Here is a 19,584-nt window from a genome sequence, read left to right as displayed (position 1 = left end):
ACCTCTGGGCATTCATCTCTTCCCTCAACTAGCCCCCACAGATTTTTCCTCATGAGCAGATACATGGTTTTTGTCTGCCATGTGTAAAACTGCTCCCCATTAAATTTGGCTATTTCTTGTGGTGTACTCATGATGATGTGAAGGGGGTCTTACCTCTTGATCCAATTTCAAGATTCAAGGGTAGTGTCTATCCTTTTACAACTCAATCTGGTGTTTAAGAGATGATTACAATAGATTTATCAGCATAAAATCACCAGATTTTACAAGGATAACCAATTTGTACGGAATGGTTGGAGTATCAAACCATCTCCAAATTGCAATCTGAAGTTATAGAGATATGTATCAGATACCTAATGGTTAATTTGAACCCTCAATTGCACCAAAATACAGTGATTAGCACTGATTAATCAATGATTAGTAAATTAATCCTCTGTTTTGTGTGCAAAAAACAGAGTATGCAGGGAGCCCAGATCTGAGGCCTTAGAGTTCAAATGAGCTCAAATCCTTTCAAGGCCATCAATAGCAATTAGTCTAATAGAGGATTAAGCCAAGAAACACAAGATTTGACCAATTATTGAATGCTTAATCTCTGTTTTACCAAAGTCACTTGCTGCAGATTTGATGAAGAGCTTGGATCTCACTGTAGACTTGATCAAATCAAATTCTGACTTCACCAGCTTGTAGAGCATGCTTGAAAACCCCCGGGGCTAAGAGGAATTAGACCCACTGCAACTGGAGCAGACAAGATGTCAACTTTTCTCAGAAAAAACGACGCTTGCAAATCTGCGAAAATCGGGAGCTGTGGTCGGTGGTTTGCTGCGCTGATTCACTTGGCTGGAGCACCACTGAGTTAGCTATGTTAGGCTAGAAGCATTTGAGCTAATGTCGAGCCTACAAGGAGAGGGAGCTCCTCCACTGTGGTTGGGGGTACAGAGGTTAGTTGAAAAAGAGGTGAAAATATTAATTTTCTACTAATCCTAATTAGCCAGGTGATTAACAAGATAATGGGCTCACAAATTGATTGATTCTAGGCTAGGCTCTGATACCATGTTAAAATTACAACAATGTGATGAGCTGTGGTGGATCAAATGCTAGAATCAACATCATTAACAAAGAGATTAGATAATAATTAAGACGTAATTAGTGAGCAATTAACTGATAGCTTAATGTAGGTATGGATAATCAGAAACCTGCAAATTCTCATTAGGCCAATGCCTCAATTTATAGAGTTTACATCCAAGCATCTAATCCCACTGATTTCTCCTTGATTCACTCCACCTCTTTTGCTTGATTCTCTCCACCTCTCCTTGATTCTCTCCACCTCTCCCAGAATATCTCCACACCTCCTAAATCTCCTCATGCTACCCTTTATTCTCTCTCAGTAGATTCTTCTCACCTTTTCACAAGTTCTCTCACATTTACAGATTCATCTAATGCCTCAATTTATAGAGTTTACATCCAAGCATCTAATCCCACTGATTTCTCCTTGATTCACTCCACCTCTTTTGCTTGATTCTCTCCACCTCTCCCAGAATATCTCCACACCTCCTAAATCTCCTCATGCTACCCTTTATTCTCTCCTAGTAGATTCTTTTCATCTTTTCATAGGTTCTCTCACATTTATAGATTCTCTTTTACAGCCTCTAGCCAAGGGCTTGTTCCTGCACACACCCTATTCACTTGTATATTTCAACACTAAATGGAAAGAGGTGTTGGAACTTATGGTCTGGGATGGTTGTGGTAGAGCTTTAGGGAAATTCTTTGATGTGTCTAGGGATTTGGTGGACTCATAAGTTTAACCCCCCTTTAGCTTTCTAAGACCCTAGAATAGCCAAAAGGTTGAACAGCAAAGGTTTGAGGAGATTTACTGACTGTTGGGATGGGGCATCAGTGGGTGGGAGGAGCTTGAGCAACTCGAGATGGATCTTGCCTTATCTAATAGGGAAGCACAACTTGTCAAACATGTGGAGGAGGTGCAGAAAGACTGGACATCCACAATAGTGGATGAGTCTTGCTGGATCAGTTTGGTCCTGGTTTAATGGCCCTAAGCTAGATAGAGGCATAACTAGAGTCTTGTACAATGCTTTGAGAATAAGTGAGGATAATTTCATCTACTGTACTAGAATATGGAAAGCGAGCTGGAGCTCCGGCTATATTGGAGAAGAAAATGGAAGGCAATATGGGAGATTGAAATACCTACTAAATCTCAGGTTTTTTTGTGGAGAGTGTGTATGGGAGCTCTCCCGACTAGTTCTAAATTGGTTCAGAGGAACTTTACAAGAGGATGTTACCCTAGATGTAAGACGATTGCCTTGGAAGATGGGAAGCATGCATTTTGGGATTGCCCTGCCATTAGGGGAGCCTGGGTTAAGATTGGGAAATGGGTCCAAAGCAACTTAGGGGTGCAAAGTCAATGAGGGGACATTTTAATTGGGAGATGGACAACAAATGGTGAACATGTTGATTTGATTTTTAATATTATCAGATTTTGTTGCTTGTGGGAGATCTGGAATTCCAAAAATTGCATTGTTTTTCAGAAAGCTTGTGACACAGGAATTGACGTGAGTGGGTTGATGCATAAGTGTATATGTATGTGTTGGTCTATATGCTTGGTTAACAAGTTGAGTGGGATTGAATTATTTTAGTAATTTAGGCTTTGCAATCTACCATCATCTGACCCTTCTCCTTTGGGTGTTACCTGCAAACATACTGGGCTATGCCTAATGATGTGGTGTTTGGATTACAGGGTCTTGGAAAACTAAAGTTGGATGCCAAACCAGTTAGATATGGACCTAAAACTAAGAGATGGTACAAGAAGGTCAACCAAGCAAGCTACATCTTTGTTGCTTTTATTGAGAATCCAGTAGGTACTAGACCAACAATCAAAATTTAGTTCAAAAAGGGGATGCGAAGGGTAATATGTTGCTGGAGAAGCAGTCTCCTAAGGGCTGTTCTACTGAAGCTATGGTTGAAGCTTGCATTTTGCTTGGGTATCAGATTTCTTGGGAAGAGTCATCTTTTGTATCTGAGGATTAATAGAGGTTATTTACTATTGTTGGGGGTTAGAAGGATGTAACGTAAAGCTTCTTTATTGCAATAATATATATATAATATTGGCAAAAAAAAAGAAATTTTCACACGTTAACCATCATAATGATCCCTCGAGCGTGCAAACCTTTGCCTCTTCTATGGCTTCTAGCTATGGTGGCGATGGGGTTGAGCTTTTCCACAGTTTGGCCAAGGCTATGCAGGTTGCCCCGTGCTCCTTCCAAGGCCAACACCACTAACGTCTCCACTACCACCATGTCGTCTTCATCACCACCAGCATCATCATCTTGGGCTACCATATGGCTCCATGGCCTTGGCGACAATGGGCCCAACAATGCCCCTATTCAGCACTCCTTCAACCTCCCCAACATTAAGTGGCGCTTCCCTTCCGCCCCCCCTCAACGCGTCTCATGCAACTGTAAGTACAAGTTGAGATCGCTTGTTGCTGCTTTTGATGGCTGTACATGTTAACAGAGATCTGTATCTGTTCTACACTACTTTTACTGATGGGGGAAGATCTCACGATTCAGACATACATGGACTACAGAATGGCCCATGGGGAAGGCCATCTGTCAGTGCCTCCACCTCAGGGCCATTCTGTAGGTGCCCCGGGTCGCCTCCTTGCAGAGTGGCCTGACCCCGGGCTATTCTGCTCAGTCACAGAGACTGGAAGGTGGACAGGTTCAGCAGGCAGAATACATTCCATCAGGTAGGCGAGCTGGTGCACACATGTCAGCTCTCAGAATATCAGTGAGTGAAAAAAATGAAGCAAATATAAAACACAGATGCAGGCCCAGGTACAAGACCTGTAAATGCTGGAAACTGATGTTTATTGCTGAAATCTGAGCACGAGGGAAGCCCGTAGGTGTTGTACAACGTTGAGAAGCAGTAGCAGCTACTAATGACCTCAACTGAATGCTGAAAAATGAGATGAATTGAGGGAAAGGGAGCCAGCCGTTATATACTCCCTCATGATGCTGGTCGGCCAGCTGTAGCAGGCCGATAGCATGGCAGTAGCATAAAATGCTACATAAAATGCCTAAAAATACCAAAAAATGGTAGAAAAATGTTGAATAATCTCTGCTAAGATATGCCAATGCAAGGCCTCATAAATGGCCGATACAAGCATGAAAAAGATGATGTATACTCTCTGGAGATGATATAATCCAACACCTCCTCTTTAGCGCCAGAGGGGCGGTCTAATACCAGCACGCTGAAGTAACACCTCCATAGTAGCTCTCGGAAGTGGTTTGGCGAAGAGATCGGCCACATTGTCCTTGGTAGAACAGTAGGCCAGTCGAAGAAGGCCCAACTCGATCCAGTCACATACAAAATGATAATGCACTTCAATATGCTTGGATCGTCTCTGTATCACACGATTCTGTGCTAGAGCAATAGCACTTTGAGAATCCGAGAAAATAGTAATCGGGGAAGTGTCGGTACAACATAAATGCTCTAGAATTTGACGAATCCAAAGTGCCTTAGTAGAGGAGAGAAGGTAGGATTTATACTCAGTGTCGGTGGAAGAAGCAGAAACAGTCCTTTGCTTTTGAGACTTCCAAGAAACTAATCCAGAACCAAGCATGAAGCAATATCCAGATATAGACCTCTGAGTATCAGTCCAGCTTGCCTAATCAGAATCTGTGAATCCAACTAAATCAGCACCACAAGAGTAGGTGATGCCATAATGTGAAGTACCTCGAAGATAATGAAGAACTCTCAAAGCTACCACTGAGACCTTCGAGCGGCTGATGGGAAGTGGCTGAGGACACTCATAGCATAGGAGATGTCTGGACGGGTATTGGCAAGGTAAAGCAATGAGCCAACAATCTGTCGATACTTTGTGGAATCCACCAAGGGTGTATCATCCTCCTTGGATAACTTGGCATTGGGTTCCATGGGACGAGAGAGGTGTACAATCTGACAACTCGTAAAGTGTGAGCAGCTTCCTTACATACTTCTGTTGAGAAATGAAGATATAGTCATCTTTTTGCCAAACCTCCAGCCCAAGAAAATAATGTAGAAGACCAAGATCAATCATCTCAAATGTCTCTGAAAGCTTGGACTGAACCTGTGTGACCAACCCAGTATCTGAACTAGAAAGAATGAGGTCATCAACATACAAAACAATGACACAAATATTTCCACCAGAAAGAAGCACATAGAGATTCTTGTCAGCATATGTCCTCTCAAAGCCAAGAGATAACAAGAAGGCATCAATCTTATGATACCAGGCACGGGTTGCTTGTTTGAGACCATAAAGAGTCTTCTGCAGAAGATAAACATGGGTGTCCTGTCCTTGAATCACAAAACTAGGAGGCTGCTCAACATAAACTTCCTCCTCTAAATCTCCATGCGGAAAAGCGGATTTAGAGCCAAAACAATCCTGATGGTGGTATACCTAGTTGTAGGAGCAAATGTCTCATCAAAGTCTTCACCTGCCTTCTGAGCATATCCTCGTGCAACAAGGCGGGCTTTGTACTTGTCCAAAGTACCATATGCATGAAACGTGACTTTGAAAATCCATTTCACACCAATAACACGACAATGTAAAGGCCGTGGTACCAAAGACCAAGTGTTATTCCTCTCAATAGAGGCCATCTTTGCTTCCATGGTTTGCCGCCATTGCGGCTGTGAAAGAGTCTCCTCTGGACTCTTAGGCTCATCAATCTCGTGGAGAGAATTCATGAGAGCATAATTCATTGTGTGATGAGATGTGGCAGCTCGAGACGAACGGCGAGGTCCAGGGGTGGTGGTAGAGATTTGGTTATGGAGCTGTGCATCAGTGAGACCAGAATCTCTAAAGAGTTATTGAACCCAACGAGGTAGGCCAGCCTTTCTCTCAAAGCGTGAAGAAGAAGATCCAGCTACAAGAGAGGACTCATTCGATGTTGCTGGAAGTGGTGATGAGGTAAGCACTGGTGAGGGTAGTCCTAGAGTCAAAGCAAGACTCGTAGAGGGACTGGAAGCTGCGGGAGCTGATGCAACTGGAATGGGTGACTGTAAAGGTGTAGCTGGCATCGGGGTTGCAGCAAGGAGGAGGAGGAGTTGGACATGGAAGAGGTAAAAGATCACTAGCATCTGCCGGGAATGGATCATCCAGAAAGTCCGAAGATGCATCAGGTGGAGAGTGTCACGTGCACACCAGTCAGGTGTACAATGACATGGCATCATTATGGCATCATTAGCATCATCAGATTCATCAGATATTTTACCAGCATTTATCAAGCATTATTCAGGTATTTTATGCATTTTTATCAGGCATTATTGGAGCAGCCGACTAGCTTTATTGGGAGTTATGCACTGGCCGACTGCAGCCATCTGGCCGACCAGCCCTCTTACCCATATAAATACAGGCGCCTCTCCATTCAGCAGATCATCCATTCAGTCATCAGGGGATCATCAGAGTGAAGCGCATCCTTCATCTGGATCAGCAGCGTTTCAGCATATCTCCATCAGCATTCAACGCATCTCCATCAGCATTCAGTTAACGCATCTCCATCAGCATAGTCAGTTAACGCATCATCATCTCAGCAGCATCATCAGTTAACGCATCATCCCCAGCAGTTGTAGTCAGCAAACGCATCATCCTCAGCATCATATTCAGCAAACGCAGCAGCATACCGTCCAGAATCAGCCATTCAGGTCTGCGTTTTCATCATTCATCAGTATTCAGCATCTGTTCCCAAAGCTCCCTTCAGCGTTTCCTTCCCAGGAGACAAGGGAAAGAGTGGACAGCAGTTCAGCCCGCATATTCAGCATATAGGCAGCATATTCAGCATTACAGATCCATTTGGATCATCATTGTAACATCTTTCATTCATCTAATATAGCTGCATTGCATTGACACATATCTGTTTGTCTCTTAAACATCATTAAGTGCAGTTAAGTCAGACTAAGGTTGTGATTACTACGGTCTTAACCTCCCACATGTGACATTGGTATCAGAGCGTTACAGGGTAACCAGCCTTAGAGCATGTTCATTCCAGCAGTCATTCAGTCAGTCATCAGTTTTATCGCTTCCGCACAGTTAAACCCAGTTCTGAAAATTTTGCAAGCCACCCTTAGGGATTTTCCCTTAGGTCTGCATCAGTAACCCATCCATCTACATTCTTGCACAGCATATAGGGTTGCACATGGCTTGCATAGCAGTTATCATAGCAGTCATCTTAGCAGTTATCTTAGCAGTCAGTCTTGCATACATGTTACCCATGAACTCTCAGGGAAGAATGACATCCATCATCAAAGGAGCACATAAGTTTTGGCTTCAACTGGCAGCGACAGGGGGTTTCTCTTCCACAGAAGACGGAAGTTTGCTCCAACATCGCCTCAGGAGGTTCAGAGCTTTAGGTACGACGGAGATGGTAGGTGAAAGGTTTCCAGGAACAAGTCAGGGGTGACTCAGGTATTTGCCATTCAGTTCCCGCAGTACATAGCGTCTTGGCTCAAGGATTTAACTCCTGCAGACGGCCTCAGTCCCAGCAGAAGACAGAAGGGGGCAGTGGTTCGGAGGAGAAAGATCGCAGAAGAGTCGAAGGTTGCCAGCTATCCACCCAGCAACAGTTTAGCAGCGGGGAATGTCACGTGCACACCAGTCAGGTGTACAGTGACATGGCATCATTATGGCATCATTAGCATCATCAGATTCATCAGATATTTTACCAGCATTTATCAGGCATTATTTGAAAACTTTGGAACTAAGTTGCAGTTGTCTAGTGCATTCCATCCCCAGACAGATGGCCAGACAGAAATTTATGTCACGTGCACACCAGTCAGGTGTACAGTGACATGGCATCATTATGGCATCATTAGCATCATCAGATTCATAAGATATTTTACCAGCATTTATCAAGCATTATTCAGGTATTTTATGCATTTTTATCAGGCATTATTGGAGCAGCCGACTAGCTTTATTGGGAGTTATGCACTGGCCGACTGCAGCCATCTGGCCGACCAGCCCTCTTACCCATATAAATACAGGCGCCTCTCCATTCAGCAGATCATCCATTCAGTCATCAGGGGATCATCAGAGTGAAGCGCATCCTTCATCTGGATCAGCAGCGTTTCAGCATATCTCCATCAGCATTCAGTTAACGCATCTCCATCAGCATAGTCAGTTAACGCATCATCATCTCAGCAGCATCATCAGTTAACGCATCGTCCCCAGCAGTTGTAGTCAGCAAACGCATCATCCTCAGCATCATATTCAGCAAACGCAGCAGCATACAGTCCAGAATCAGCCATTCAGGTCTGCGTTTTCATCATTCATCAGTATTCAGCATCTGTTCCCAAAGCTCCCTTCAGCGCTTCCTTCCCAGGAGACAAGGGAAAGAGTGGACAGCAGTTCAGCCCGCATATTCAGCATATAGGCAGCATATTCAGCATTACAGATCCATTTGGATCATCATTGTAACATCTTTCATTCATCTAATATAGCTGCATTGCATTGACACATATCTGTTTGTCTCTTAAACATCATGAAGTGCAGTTAAGTCAGACTAAGGTTGTGATTACTACGGTCTTAACCTCCCACATGTCACAGAGAGGAATCAATGCCAAACAAGCTCTCATCAAATCGAGCATCAAGGGAAATGATGATGTCATCAACCTGTGTGCAATATGCGAAAGCTTCGGAGAAGGATCAGTACTTCAAAAATTCAGAAATCAGCACTCTTTTCGCGACGGAATTAACGCACAAACTGAAAGGAGATGTGCAGAAAAATAGAGAGAGAAGGGGGAGATGGAGAGGACAGTATTGGGTCCCAATTACCCTCTGTAGGGCCCCCACCACGGATGGTGTATTTGCTTTATTAGAATGATGTAAATCTGAAAACAAATACAGAAAACTTGACCTTTTCTTGGCTGGAAAATCCTGCCCTTGACCTTCAGAAGTCCACCCCTTTGCTTGGCAATCTCCTTGGCTTGACTGGCCCTTGATTGGCTTGAGCACTTGGTGAAAACTGAGATGAATGATGGGATTATGGCCTCCACTATTTATACTCCTCCTCAGGAGCAGTTGGCCAGCTGAAAAACAGGCTATGTCCCACGACTGGTGGAAATTCAGCAATAAATGCTGAATGAAATCTCAAAAAATACTGCCTTTTTTTACTAACAGGCTGAAAGTGATGCGCCTGCTTCTGATTGGCTGGACACCACTTTTGTCCACAATCCCAAGGCTGGGCAGCCTGTATGGGCTGCCCCATACATGCCCTACAGCCATTTAAAGGCTGTATGCTCCTGAAAATAGCCTTATCTTTGCCCTAGGGCTGTCCCACAGCCCTTCCATGGCTGGTGGGTCCAGCCTGGGCCTTCCTGGCCCTCATGGGGATGGTTTCACACCATTCCCATGCCCATACTAAGCTCCGGGGTAGCCCTATGGGCTGGCCCCTTGTCCTAAACATAATCTACTCAGTGATCTGGCATCCGGTACCATACCAGATACACAGAACCACTGACATCATTCTAGAGGGAGACTCACAGCGCGGACTGGCACTGTTTCATGTGCAGGACAGTGCACACCTGACCTCGGACTCATGTGCAGGACAATGCACACCTGACCTCGGACGACTGAGATGGATCCCTGGCTGACTCGTCCCGGACTGGGCTCACATGGGACCAGTTCACTATCCCAGGTCCTGCACCTTCTATACAGAAATGTCTACGTGGCATCCAAGCGCGGAATGCACGTGACATCCCCTTCTGCTTAACTTGACGGAAGCTGCATAGCCTCCAAATAATCCGTCAATAATGCCGGATAGTCTTCGAAAAATTCTTTGTCGAGCCATACCGCTTCATGAGTTCCTCGGTCTTGAAACCAGAGTCACACGGGGACGCGGGGATGGGCCGTAGGGACGCGGGACGGCCGGGGACGGGTGGGACGTGTAGGGGACGCCGTGCAACACGGGGACGCCTGAGGGCGTCCCGGGGACGCGTTCCCGAAACGCGGGACGTGTAGGGGACGCGGTGAGGGGACGTCTCCAACGGCCAGAAACGGGCAGAAAACGGGCAGAAACGGGCAGAATTCCAGCTATAAAAAAAGGCACACTCTCTATTGCACCCACACTCGTTTCTCAAGCCTCATTGCTCAAGCTTCCAAATCCAAACTTCAAAGTTCCAAGTTGTGCCAAGTTCCAACTTCCAAGCCATCTCTCTCTCTCTCTCTCTCTCTCTCTCTCCAAGCCATCTCTCTCTCTCTCTCCAACTTCCAAGCCATCTCTCTCTCTCTCTCTCTCTTGCACCCTTCTTCCCTCTCTCTCACACTATTCATCATTCATGGCATCTCAAGGTGAAGGCGCCGCCGCCACATCTTCCGTTGCGGGCTCTTCACGAAGGAGGCCGGCGGTGCACACATGGTCATGGTGGGATGAGGTCCACTACGCTAGTCGTGGAGTGGGCGGTGGTTCAAGGGCATGGAATTGCAAGCTTTGTTCCTACAAGAGAAGTGGCGGCGCCAACAAAGTGCGAGCTCACTTTTTGCACGAGGCCGGCGCTTTACTCCTGAGAAGCGAGCGGAGCTTCTTGAGAAGCTCAAGGTTTATGAGGTGGCCGAGGCGGCAAAGAGAGGGCGACATGTTGCCGTTGATCCTCATGATGTGGTGAGAGCACGAGAGCAACCGACGCGAATGGAGGTGGAGAGGAACCCAAATCTTGCTTCAAGCTCTCAACCATTCAAGTCCACTCCATCCACATCGGGTGCCTCCATTCCCATCCGCCGTCAATCCACTCTTAACGAGAATTGGAACCCAAAATTGAAGGATGAGGTGGATAGGTCGGTGGCTAGGTTCTTCTACCACGACCACATTGCGTTTCAAGCGGCACGGTGAGAGTCGAGACTCAATTCTCTTCACTCTTTTTTTTTTAATGTCTCATGCTTCAAAGCATTTGTCATATTGCCAAAAAAAGCTAACATGCTACATGGTTTTCCTTACTTGAAATAGGTCTCCTTACTTCCGTGAGATGGCCACAAAGATCGGGGAATATGGCCCCTCTTATGTGCCACCTTCATCGGAAAAGATTCGCACCACTTTGCTTGATAGGGAGAAGTTGGCCGTTGAGCAGGCGGCGGCGGATACAAAGGCAACATGGGAGACTAACGGAGTCTCTCTCATTGTAGACGGATGGAGTGACACGCGCAAGCGCTCCATCCATGGAGTGGTGGCCTACTCAAGGGGCAAAGTGTACTTCATCGAGTCACATGATGCGAGTGGCACTGGGAAGGCCGTGGATGTGCTTGCCGCGGAATGGGCGTCCACGATCGAGGTCATTGGGCCGGAGCTTGTGGTCGGCATGGTGGCGGATGGAGAGGCGTCAAATAGGGCAGCCGGGAGCATTATTGAGTCAATGTATCCATCCATCACAGTTTCTTTTTGCATGGCCCATTGTCTCAACAACCTCCTCAAAGACATAGGTGCCTTGCCATGGATTGCACCCACCATTGAGGAGGCTAACCAGCTTGTATCCTTTGTCCTCAACCACCAAAGGCTGCGACATGAGTTCTCTAAAAGGAGCACTCTTTCCCTCCTCAAGTATTCTGAGACAAGGTTTGCATACCACTTCCTCATGCTAGGCCGCTTGTCTACATGTGGCGGAGCCCTAAGAGGGCTTTTCCTTAGTGATGAATTTTCTGCCATGCCGCAGTCAAAATCGGCAACAGGGAGAACGTGCCGAGATCGCGCCGATGATGCCGCTTGGTGGGAGAAGGTGAAGACACTTGATGCCTTGGTCAAGCCTATTGTTCACCTTCTACGAGTCATTGACGGCCGTGAACCATGTATCGGCAAGGTCTATGAGGCCATGGATCGCATGATCGAGTCACTCCAGCAGCTTGTGCCAGACAGGGCCGAGTTTGAGGAGATCCACTCATTATGTGAGTCCAGGTGGAACTCCTACTACTCCCCTCTTCATGCGGCTGCCTTTGTGGTTGATCCAGAGTTCTAGGGCAGAAAGCAAGAGGCCGACAAGGAAGTAAGCAGGGGATGGCGGATCATTTTGGAGCGCTTAGAGCCCGACCCTACCATCAGGCGGAAGATCAGAGACCAGCTATCTCAGTACAGGACGCGGCAGGGATCTTTTGGATGTTTAGATGCACAGCTTGACCGCCTCAAGATTGGGTCTCCTCTTTGGTGGGAGGATTACGGATCAGATGGGCCAGAGTTGCAGCGCTTGGCTATTCGCATCCTTAGCCAGGCTGTGAGCTCTAGTTGCTTGGAGCAACTTTGGAGCGTTTACAGTCACATTGCCTCTAAGAAGAGGAACCGCCTTGAAGTGCAAAGGGTAAGTGATTTGGTTTTTGTGAGCGCTAACTTGCGCATGCTATGTGCGACAGCAACAGGGAAGGCGGATCCCTTCACCGAATGGGAGATGGCACAGCAGGATCCTGCAGCTCAGGAGCATCTTGAGGAGGTAGAGGAGGAGCTATAGCCTGAGGGGGAGGAGGAGGCTTCAAATGGCATCGACAACTTCGACTTCCAAGCCTCCTGTCAGGCTAGCACTTCAGGAGCTTGAGGCTTGACTCTTGAGCCTTGAGCCATCTCACCTTTTTTGTGCCCACTGCCAATGGCCATGATCTATTGTGATCTATCTAGTATCCCTATTTTGTACCCACTCTTTTTTGTAACCCTCACTGCCCATGAGACATGTACTTATCTCTTTGTATCTATCAGACTATCAATCACATAATCAGTGTGCCATCGATGTTTTATTAGCGCATTTTGCTCAAAATGACTCTTGTTTTTTTGTCTATTCGGTGTAAAATTTTGTTCAAAGTGTGTCTCTATATGTATGTCATGCATACAACTCCTAAATTGCTTTTAAAAAAGAGGTTTTTTTTTGCCGTTCCCGACCCCGTCCCCGGGACAGCACTTCCCCGTCCCCGTCCCCGTCCCCGTCCCCCGTCCCCATGTGACTCTGCACGAAACTTCGTGAGGAACTGTCGTAGTCTTCGGCCTGAGCCATGCTTGAAACGGTGCAGAAGGATCTGTTCTGGAACCATTACTTCTGCTTCATCAATAATGTCTGGTTCCGCTTCGTCTTTGACCTCTGAAGGGGGTGGACCTGCGTATGGCTTTAACCAACTGACATGAAATACATCGTGCATAGTCCAACTTGGAGGTAGCTTTAATTGCATAGACACCTCATTAATCTTTTTCCGGATGGGAAATGGTCCGAAGCTCCTGAAAGACAACTTTGGGCATCGCTTGCCCACCTACTTCAATCTTTGCTTCATAATCCGAAGATACACCCAATCCCCTTCTAAAAACTTCATATCCCTTCGGTCTTTATTGGCCTACTGAGTGTAGGCCTCTTGCGCTTTAGCCAATCTGTCTTTTACGGACTCTAGAATCTCCTGGTAAGACTTCGTCACTTTGTTCGCCTCCGGTACTGAAGACGAAGTCCTGGTTAACAATGATTGGAAAGGTCTTCCAAATGCTGCCCCATATGGAGTCCTGCCAATAGCTGAAGAAAAAGAGTCATTCAAAACAACTTGAACTAAAGGCAAAAACGATTCCCACTTACCTTGCTGATCGTGGACATAACACTTCAGCACATCAAAGGCCAACTGGTTGTATATCTCTGTCTGGCCATCTGTCTGTGGGTGGAATGCACTGGAAAAATTCAACTTAGTACCAAAATTATCAAACAATGCCCTCCAAAAATGACTGGTAAACTTGGCATCTCGATCTGACACTATGGTCCTAGGAATCCTGCCAATCGAGTACCAATGCCGAATGAATAACTGGGCAACATCTTCGGCGGTCACATTGGCCCTGCACGGAATAAGCATAACAAATTTGCGAAACCTATCAACAATAGCTAAGCACTGCGTATTACGCTTACTCGGACTGGGAGGCAAATTTGTGACAAAGTCCATCGAAATGTCCTGGAAAGGACCCTCAAGAATCGGCAAAGGCTGTAACAACCCTATCTTCTTTCCATGAGGAGCTTTCACCTTTTGACAAATGTACATATGTAAACACATCACGCCTCATCTTTGGCCAATAGTATTGCTGTTCTAGTTTCTCCAGAGTCGAATTCATGCCCCTATGACCACCTGTAATGGCGTCATGGGCATCATGGAGAAGAGCTGCCCGGAATGACTTCATGACACATAGTCGACCTTTGTAGAAAAGCCAACCATCGCGTATCAGAAAATGGCATGGTCCTGTGGCATCCAATGCCTGTTCCCACTGAGTACCGAATTCCTTGGAATCCGCGTACGTGTGCTTCATGTCTTCTAGTCCTGTACCAACAAGGTTAATTCTGGTGGTCTGAATCGCAGATACTTGTCCCTTCCTGCCCAAAGCATCGGCCACTGGATTGGCCTTTCTTGGAAGGTACTCAATCATACCATCGAACTGCTGGAATATTTGACTCCAGCGGTGTTGTCGATCACTCCACTGTGCACTTGGCATTGTCTGAATCCAGCGCAATGCCTGATGGTCAGTGCGAACCTCGAAGTCACGGCCATACAGGAAATGTTTCCAATGTTTCAAGGCTTGTATAACTGCTAGGAGTTCACGATCATAGAGTGAGTAATTCTTTTCGGCGGGCAGTAACTTACGAGACATGTAAGCTACTGGATGACCATTCTGTTGCAGTACACCTCCAATTGCGATGTTACTCGCATCGGTGATCACTTGAAATGGTTCGTCCCACGAGGCAAGGGCTAAATAAGGCGCTTCTGACAAAGCCACCTTGAGGTTCTGGAATGCCTCCAACGCTCGTGGAGTCATTCGAATCTTTTGCCTTCTTGTTTTCACTCCCTTTAGCAGATCGGTGAGGTCTGCCGAGAGGTCGGAAAACTTGTCAATGTGGGTGGAATATGCCTGGCATATACCCACAAATGATCTAATGTCATAAGCTGTCTGTGGTACTTCCCAGTTAACAATCTCGGCCACTTTAGCCGGATCCAGTCGAATGCCTTCAGCACTAATTATATATCCCAAGTAATGTACCTGGAACAGATAAAATTCTGACTTCTTTTCATTGACGTAGAGCTCGTTGCTTTCCAGCAACTTAAGGACTTTCTCCACATCAATGTCATGTTGCTCAACTGTAGCTGAAAATATGAGTATGTCGTCCAAAAATATGAACACACACTTTTCAATCAACTCCCGAAAAACACGCATCATCATGCGGTTAAATGTAGCTGGGGCGTTCGTCAAACCAAATGGCATGACCACAAATTCATAGTGGGCCTGTTATGTACGGAAGGCTGTTTTGGGGATGTTCCCCTCTACAATCCGTACCTGGTGGTACCCACTCTTTAAATCCAGTTTGGAGAACACCTTAGCTCCATTCAACCTCTCGAGAATATAGTCAATTCGAGGCATCGGGAAATTGCTCTTGATAGTCAGCTTGTTGAGTGCACGATAATCGACACACAAACGAGAAGACCCATCTTTCTTCTTGACAAACAAGATCGGTGCTGCAAATGGCGACACGTTGGGGCGGATGAAGCCAACTTGCAACAATTCTTGGAGTTGGCGGTCCAACTCCGATTCCATTGCCTTAGAAAGGCGATACGGAAACTTGCTTGGGGGTTCCGAGCCTGGGAGGAGGTCAATCCTGTGATCCTCGAGTCTGGACGGGGGGAGCTGGGGAGGGAGACTGTCCCGAAGAAAAAGAACTTTTCATGGAGGACCGAGTACTTCTCGGAAGCACTGGCCACCGTCTGGGCTGTCTGGATGTAAATCATCGCACACTGTGCGCCTTTTCTGACTGCTCGCTTAGCCTGCAAGTGGCTTATGAGCGAAAAGTTTGAAATACCTGGCTCACACTTAATGGTCACCGGGGTGTTCGACACATTTCGATTGATTTGAAACGTGTGCTTGTCCCACTTGACATTAGGAAGAAACTTGTGAAACCACTGGATACTCAAAATTATGTCTGCAACCATAAAGTCACGCACAAACTCGATGCCATGAATCACTAACTTAGCACCTAGAGCTTCATACTTGACGCTCGTTGTCATACTTGTGCTAAAATCCTCCACCTGTTTGTCCACCGGAGTCAACTCGAAACGGGCACGCCTAGCGGCCTGTTCCGTGACCACATCCTCCGTGCTGCCGCTGTCAAACAAGACGACGACTCTCTGGCCACCTATGTAGCCAAAGGACTTGAGCAATTCATTGCGCTCATACTCCTGGTCATGGGCGCCCTTCTGCTTATCTTCGAGCTCCCGACTAATAATTGCTCCAACTGAAGCACCGGGGACAATGCCGAGAAGTATGTCCTTTTGTGTGACAAAAGAAACATCTACCCTCCTTCTTGTACTGAGAAAGCTCCTCAGCACTCAACTTGCCACCTGTCTTGCCTGCCTCCGCTTTCTGGTCTGGAGTAAGATTAGACGCATTGTTCGAGTTCTTGGAGCTAGAGGCTCCCTGGCTCTGTCCTGGGGAAGACCTTGTCTGGTTCTGGCTTTTGCTCCCCGAGGTGTTAGCCCTGGGAGAAGCCGGCTGGGAAGTCTTGGGCTTGCCACCATTGTGTTTCATTTCTGCACTCTGCGCAAGCGAGAGTGCGTCCTCAAAGGTGGCTGGCCTAAACATACGCACCTCCCATTGGATTTGCGTGTCCAGGCCATACAAAAACTGCCCTTTCTTGTCCGTATCAGATAAGCCTAATTGCAGACACAAGGTCGAAATTTTATTGGCAAACTGAAGGACTGGCTGCGTGTTCTGACGCGCTCCCCTGAACTCGTCTTCGAGTCGCTCAAGGTAGTGGGGCGGTAGAAACCGCTGCTTAAGGTCGCGGACGAATTCGTCCCACCCATAAGCTGCCATACCTGCTCTGGTGTGGGCATGAGCCCACTGAGTCCACCAAGGAATGGCCTCACCTTCCAAGTACCAACTAGCTAAGATCACTTTGTCAGTATCTGTTTTCCTAACTGCGGCAAAGTAAGCTTCAAATTGATGCAACCATGAATAAAGAGTTGTGGGATCGAGTTTACCATTATACTTACTGAAATCCATTTTCTCGGGAAAATGATTCGAGGGTGCCGCCGGTGTCAATCTGGCGTCCAAAGCTCTGAGGTAACGCTCGTGTTCCACGCGTCGCATGGCGTCGTCTTCTCGTTGTCAAATCCCCAGTGCACGCATTTGCAACTCAAGCAAGGAGCTTGGCTGCGGCTGTGATCCCACGAGAGGGTCCCTGTGACGAGGATCTGGTATCTGGGATACGGAAGGAGAGGGAGGAGGAGATGGAAAACGCGACGCTGGAGAGCGAGAATGCTCCTCCAGAGCCAAGATCCGCGCCTACTGCTCATCCAACTTGGCTGTCTGGTCTACGATTGCTCACATCATCTGCTGGAACATGTCTGTGACACTCAAGCCTGGTGCCCTAGCTGGGCTGCCTGGTGCACTCTGGTCCCATGGTTCTGGTTCTCTCTCGTCGCCGAAGCTCGCCATAGCGGGAAAATGCAATTCCTTTCCGGAACGCAATCTGACCATCCACTATCTGTGTGGGAGACTTCCGGAGGCTAAAAACCAACTGTCCTTCGAGGGACAGGAGTCACTCCGAAAGGGGTAGTCCACCGGCGTCTAAAAACCAACCACACAAGCGAGAAAATTTTCTGGTTTTCTTTGCTGAATCTTTGTCCTTGAAGTAGGCTCTGATACCACTGTAATATGCGGAAGCTTCGGAGAAGGATCGGTACTTCAAAACTCAGAAATCAGCACTCTTTTCGCGATGGAATTAACGCACAAACTGAAAGGAGATGTGCAGAAAAATAGAGAGAGAAGGGGGAGATGGAGAGGACACAGTATTGGGTCCCAATTACCCTCTGTAGGGCCCCCACCACGGATGGTGTATTTGCTTTATTAGAATGATGTAAATCTGAAAACAAATACAGAAAACTTGACCTTTTCTTGGCTGGAAAATCCTGCCCTTGACCTTCAGAAGTCCACCCCTTTGCTTGGCAATCTCCTTGGCTTGACTGGCCCTTGATTGGCTTGAGCACTTGGTGAAAACTGAGATGAATGATGGGATTATGGCCTCCACTATTTATACTCCTCCTCAGGAGCAGTTGGCCAGCTGAAAAACAGGCTATGTCCCACGACTGGTGGAAATTCAGCAATAAATGCTGAATGAAATCTCAAAAAATACTGCCTTTTTTTACTAACAGGCTGAAAGTGATGCGCCTGCTTCTGATTGGCTGGACACCACTTTTGTCCACAATCCCAAGGCTGGGCAGCGTGTATGGGCTGCCCCATACATGCCCTACAGCCATTTAAAGGCTGTATGCTCCTGAAAATAGCCTTATCTTTGCCCTAGGGCTGTCCCACAGCCCTTCCATGGCTGGTGGGTCCAGCATGGGCCTTCCTGGCCCTCATGGGGATGGTTTCACACCATTCCCATGCCCATACTAAGCTCCGGGGTAGCCCTATGGGCTGGCCCCTTGTCCTAAACATAATCTACTCAGTGATCTGGCATCCGGTACCATACCAGATACACAGAACCACTGACATCATTCTAGAGGGAGACTCACAGCGCGGACTGGCACTGTTTCATGTGCAGGACAGTGCACACCTGACCTCGGACTCATGTGCAGGACAATGCACACCTGACCTCGGATGACTGAGATGGATCCTTGGCTGACTCGTCCCGGACTGGGCTCACATGGGACCAGTTCACCATCCCATGTCGTGCACCTTCTGTACAAAAATGTCTACGTGGCATCCAAGTGTGGGATGCACGTGACACTCTGGATCCCAGAAGCGGTACCCTTTGGATCTTAGACTGTAGCCTGTGAAGATCATCCTCTTTGACTTCGGGGCGAGTGTGGTCCTTTTCTTATCTGGGACATGCACATAAGCAACACAGTCGAAAACACGAAGATGAGATACAAAAGGCTTGTGTCCTGTAAAGGCCTTCTCCGGAGTCATCCCCTCAACCACTTTGTGAGAGAGTGGTTAATGAGATAAACTGAGGTAGCCACAGCTTCACCTCAGAAAGCAGGAGGGAGACCTACATGATGCAACAAAGCACGAGCCATCTCTTTGACGGTCCGGTTCTTTCGTTCCACAACTCCATTTTGCTGAGGAGTGTAAGGAACTGTAGTCTATCGGTGAATGCCCTTCGAAGCAAGGAAGTCATCAAATGGTACAAACTCGCCACCATTATCAGTCCGGAGGAATGACACTCTACCCCTAGACTGATTTTCCACCATCGCGATCCAAATCCTGAAACTGGCAAAAGCATCTGACTTGTGAGCCAGAATTGCCTCAGAAACCAAAGCCAACACGGGCGAGAAAAGCTGATGAATATGGAAATCAGTGTGAGGGATCTGGGAAGAAAAATTGGTGATCTTGTAGAGACCCCCATCATGGACTCCATTGGCAACAACCGAGAGAGTCTTCCTGTTGATTACTTCGATGACCTCATCATCAAAGTACACACCAAGTCCTTTCCGAGAAGCTTTGTATATTAAAAACAGATTTTTGGAAATTCGTGGTACATGTAGAACATCATGTAAGGTGGCAGAGGAACCCAAAGAAACATTACCAACATCGGTACAAACTGAAGAAGAGAGAGTCTGGT

General features: G+C 47.0%; 1 protein-coding gene across 3 annotated transcripts in view; it reads left to right on the top strand.

Annotated features, from left to right (window-relative positions):
• Positions 1–3,136: 3,136 nt before the first annotated feature.
• Positions 3,137–19,584, top strand: part of LOC147637583 (carboxylesterase SOBER1-like) — a 68,771-nt gene continuing 52,323 nt past the window's right edge. For all 3 annotated transcript variants that reach the window (XM_086799394.1, XM_086799393.1, XM_086799392.1), the window contains exon 1: positions 3,137–3,466. In XM_086799394.1, the coding sequence (XP_086655520.1) occupies positions 3,154–3,466 (313 nt within the window). In that variant the 5' untranslated portion in view covers positions 3,137–3,153. The remainder of the gene's footprint in view (positions 3,467–19,584) is intronic.

This window comes from Cibotium barometz, chromosome 6 (assembly GCF_041138505.1).
Source record: "Cibotium barometz isolate CiBa-2024 chromosome 6, ASM4113850v1, whole genome shotgun sequence".
Lineage (NCBI taxonomy): Eukaryota > Viridiplantae > Streptophyta > Polypodiopsida > Cyatheales > Cibotiaceae > Cibotium > Cibotium barometz.
This window is presented reverse-complemented; position numbering and strand designations above follow the sequence as displayed.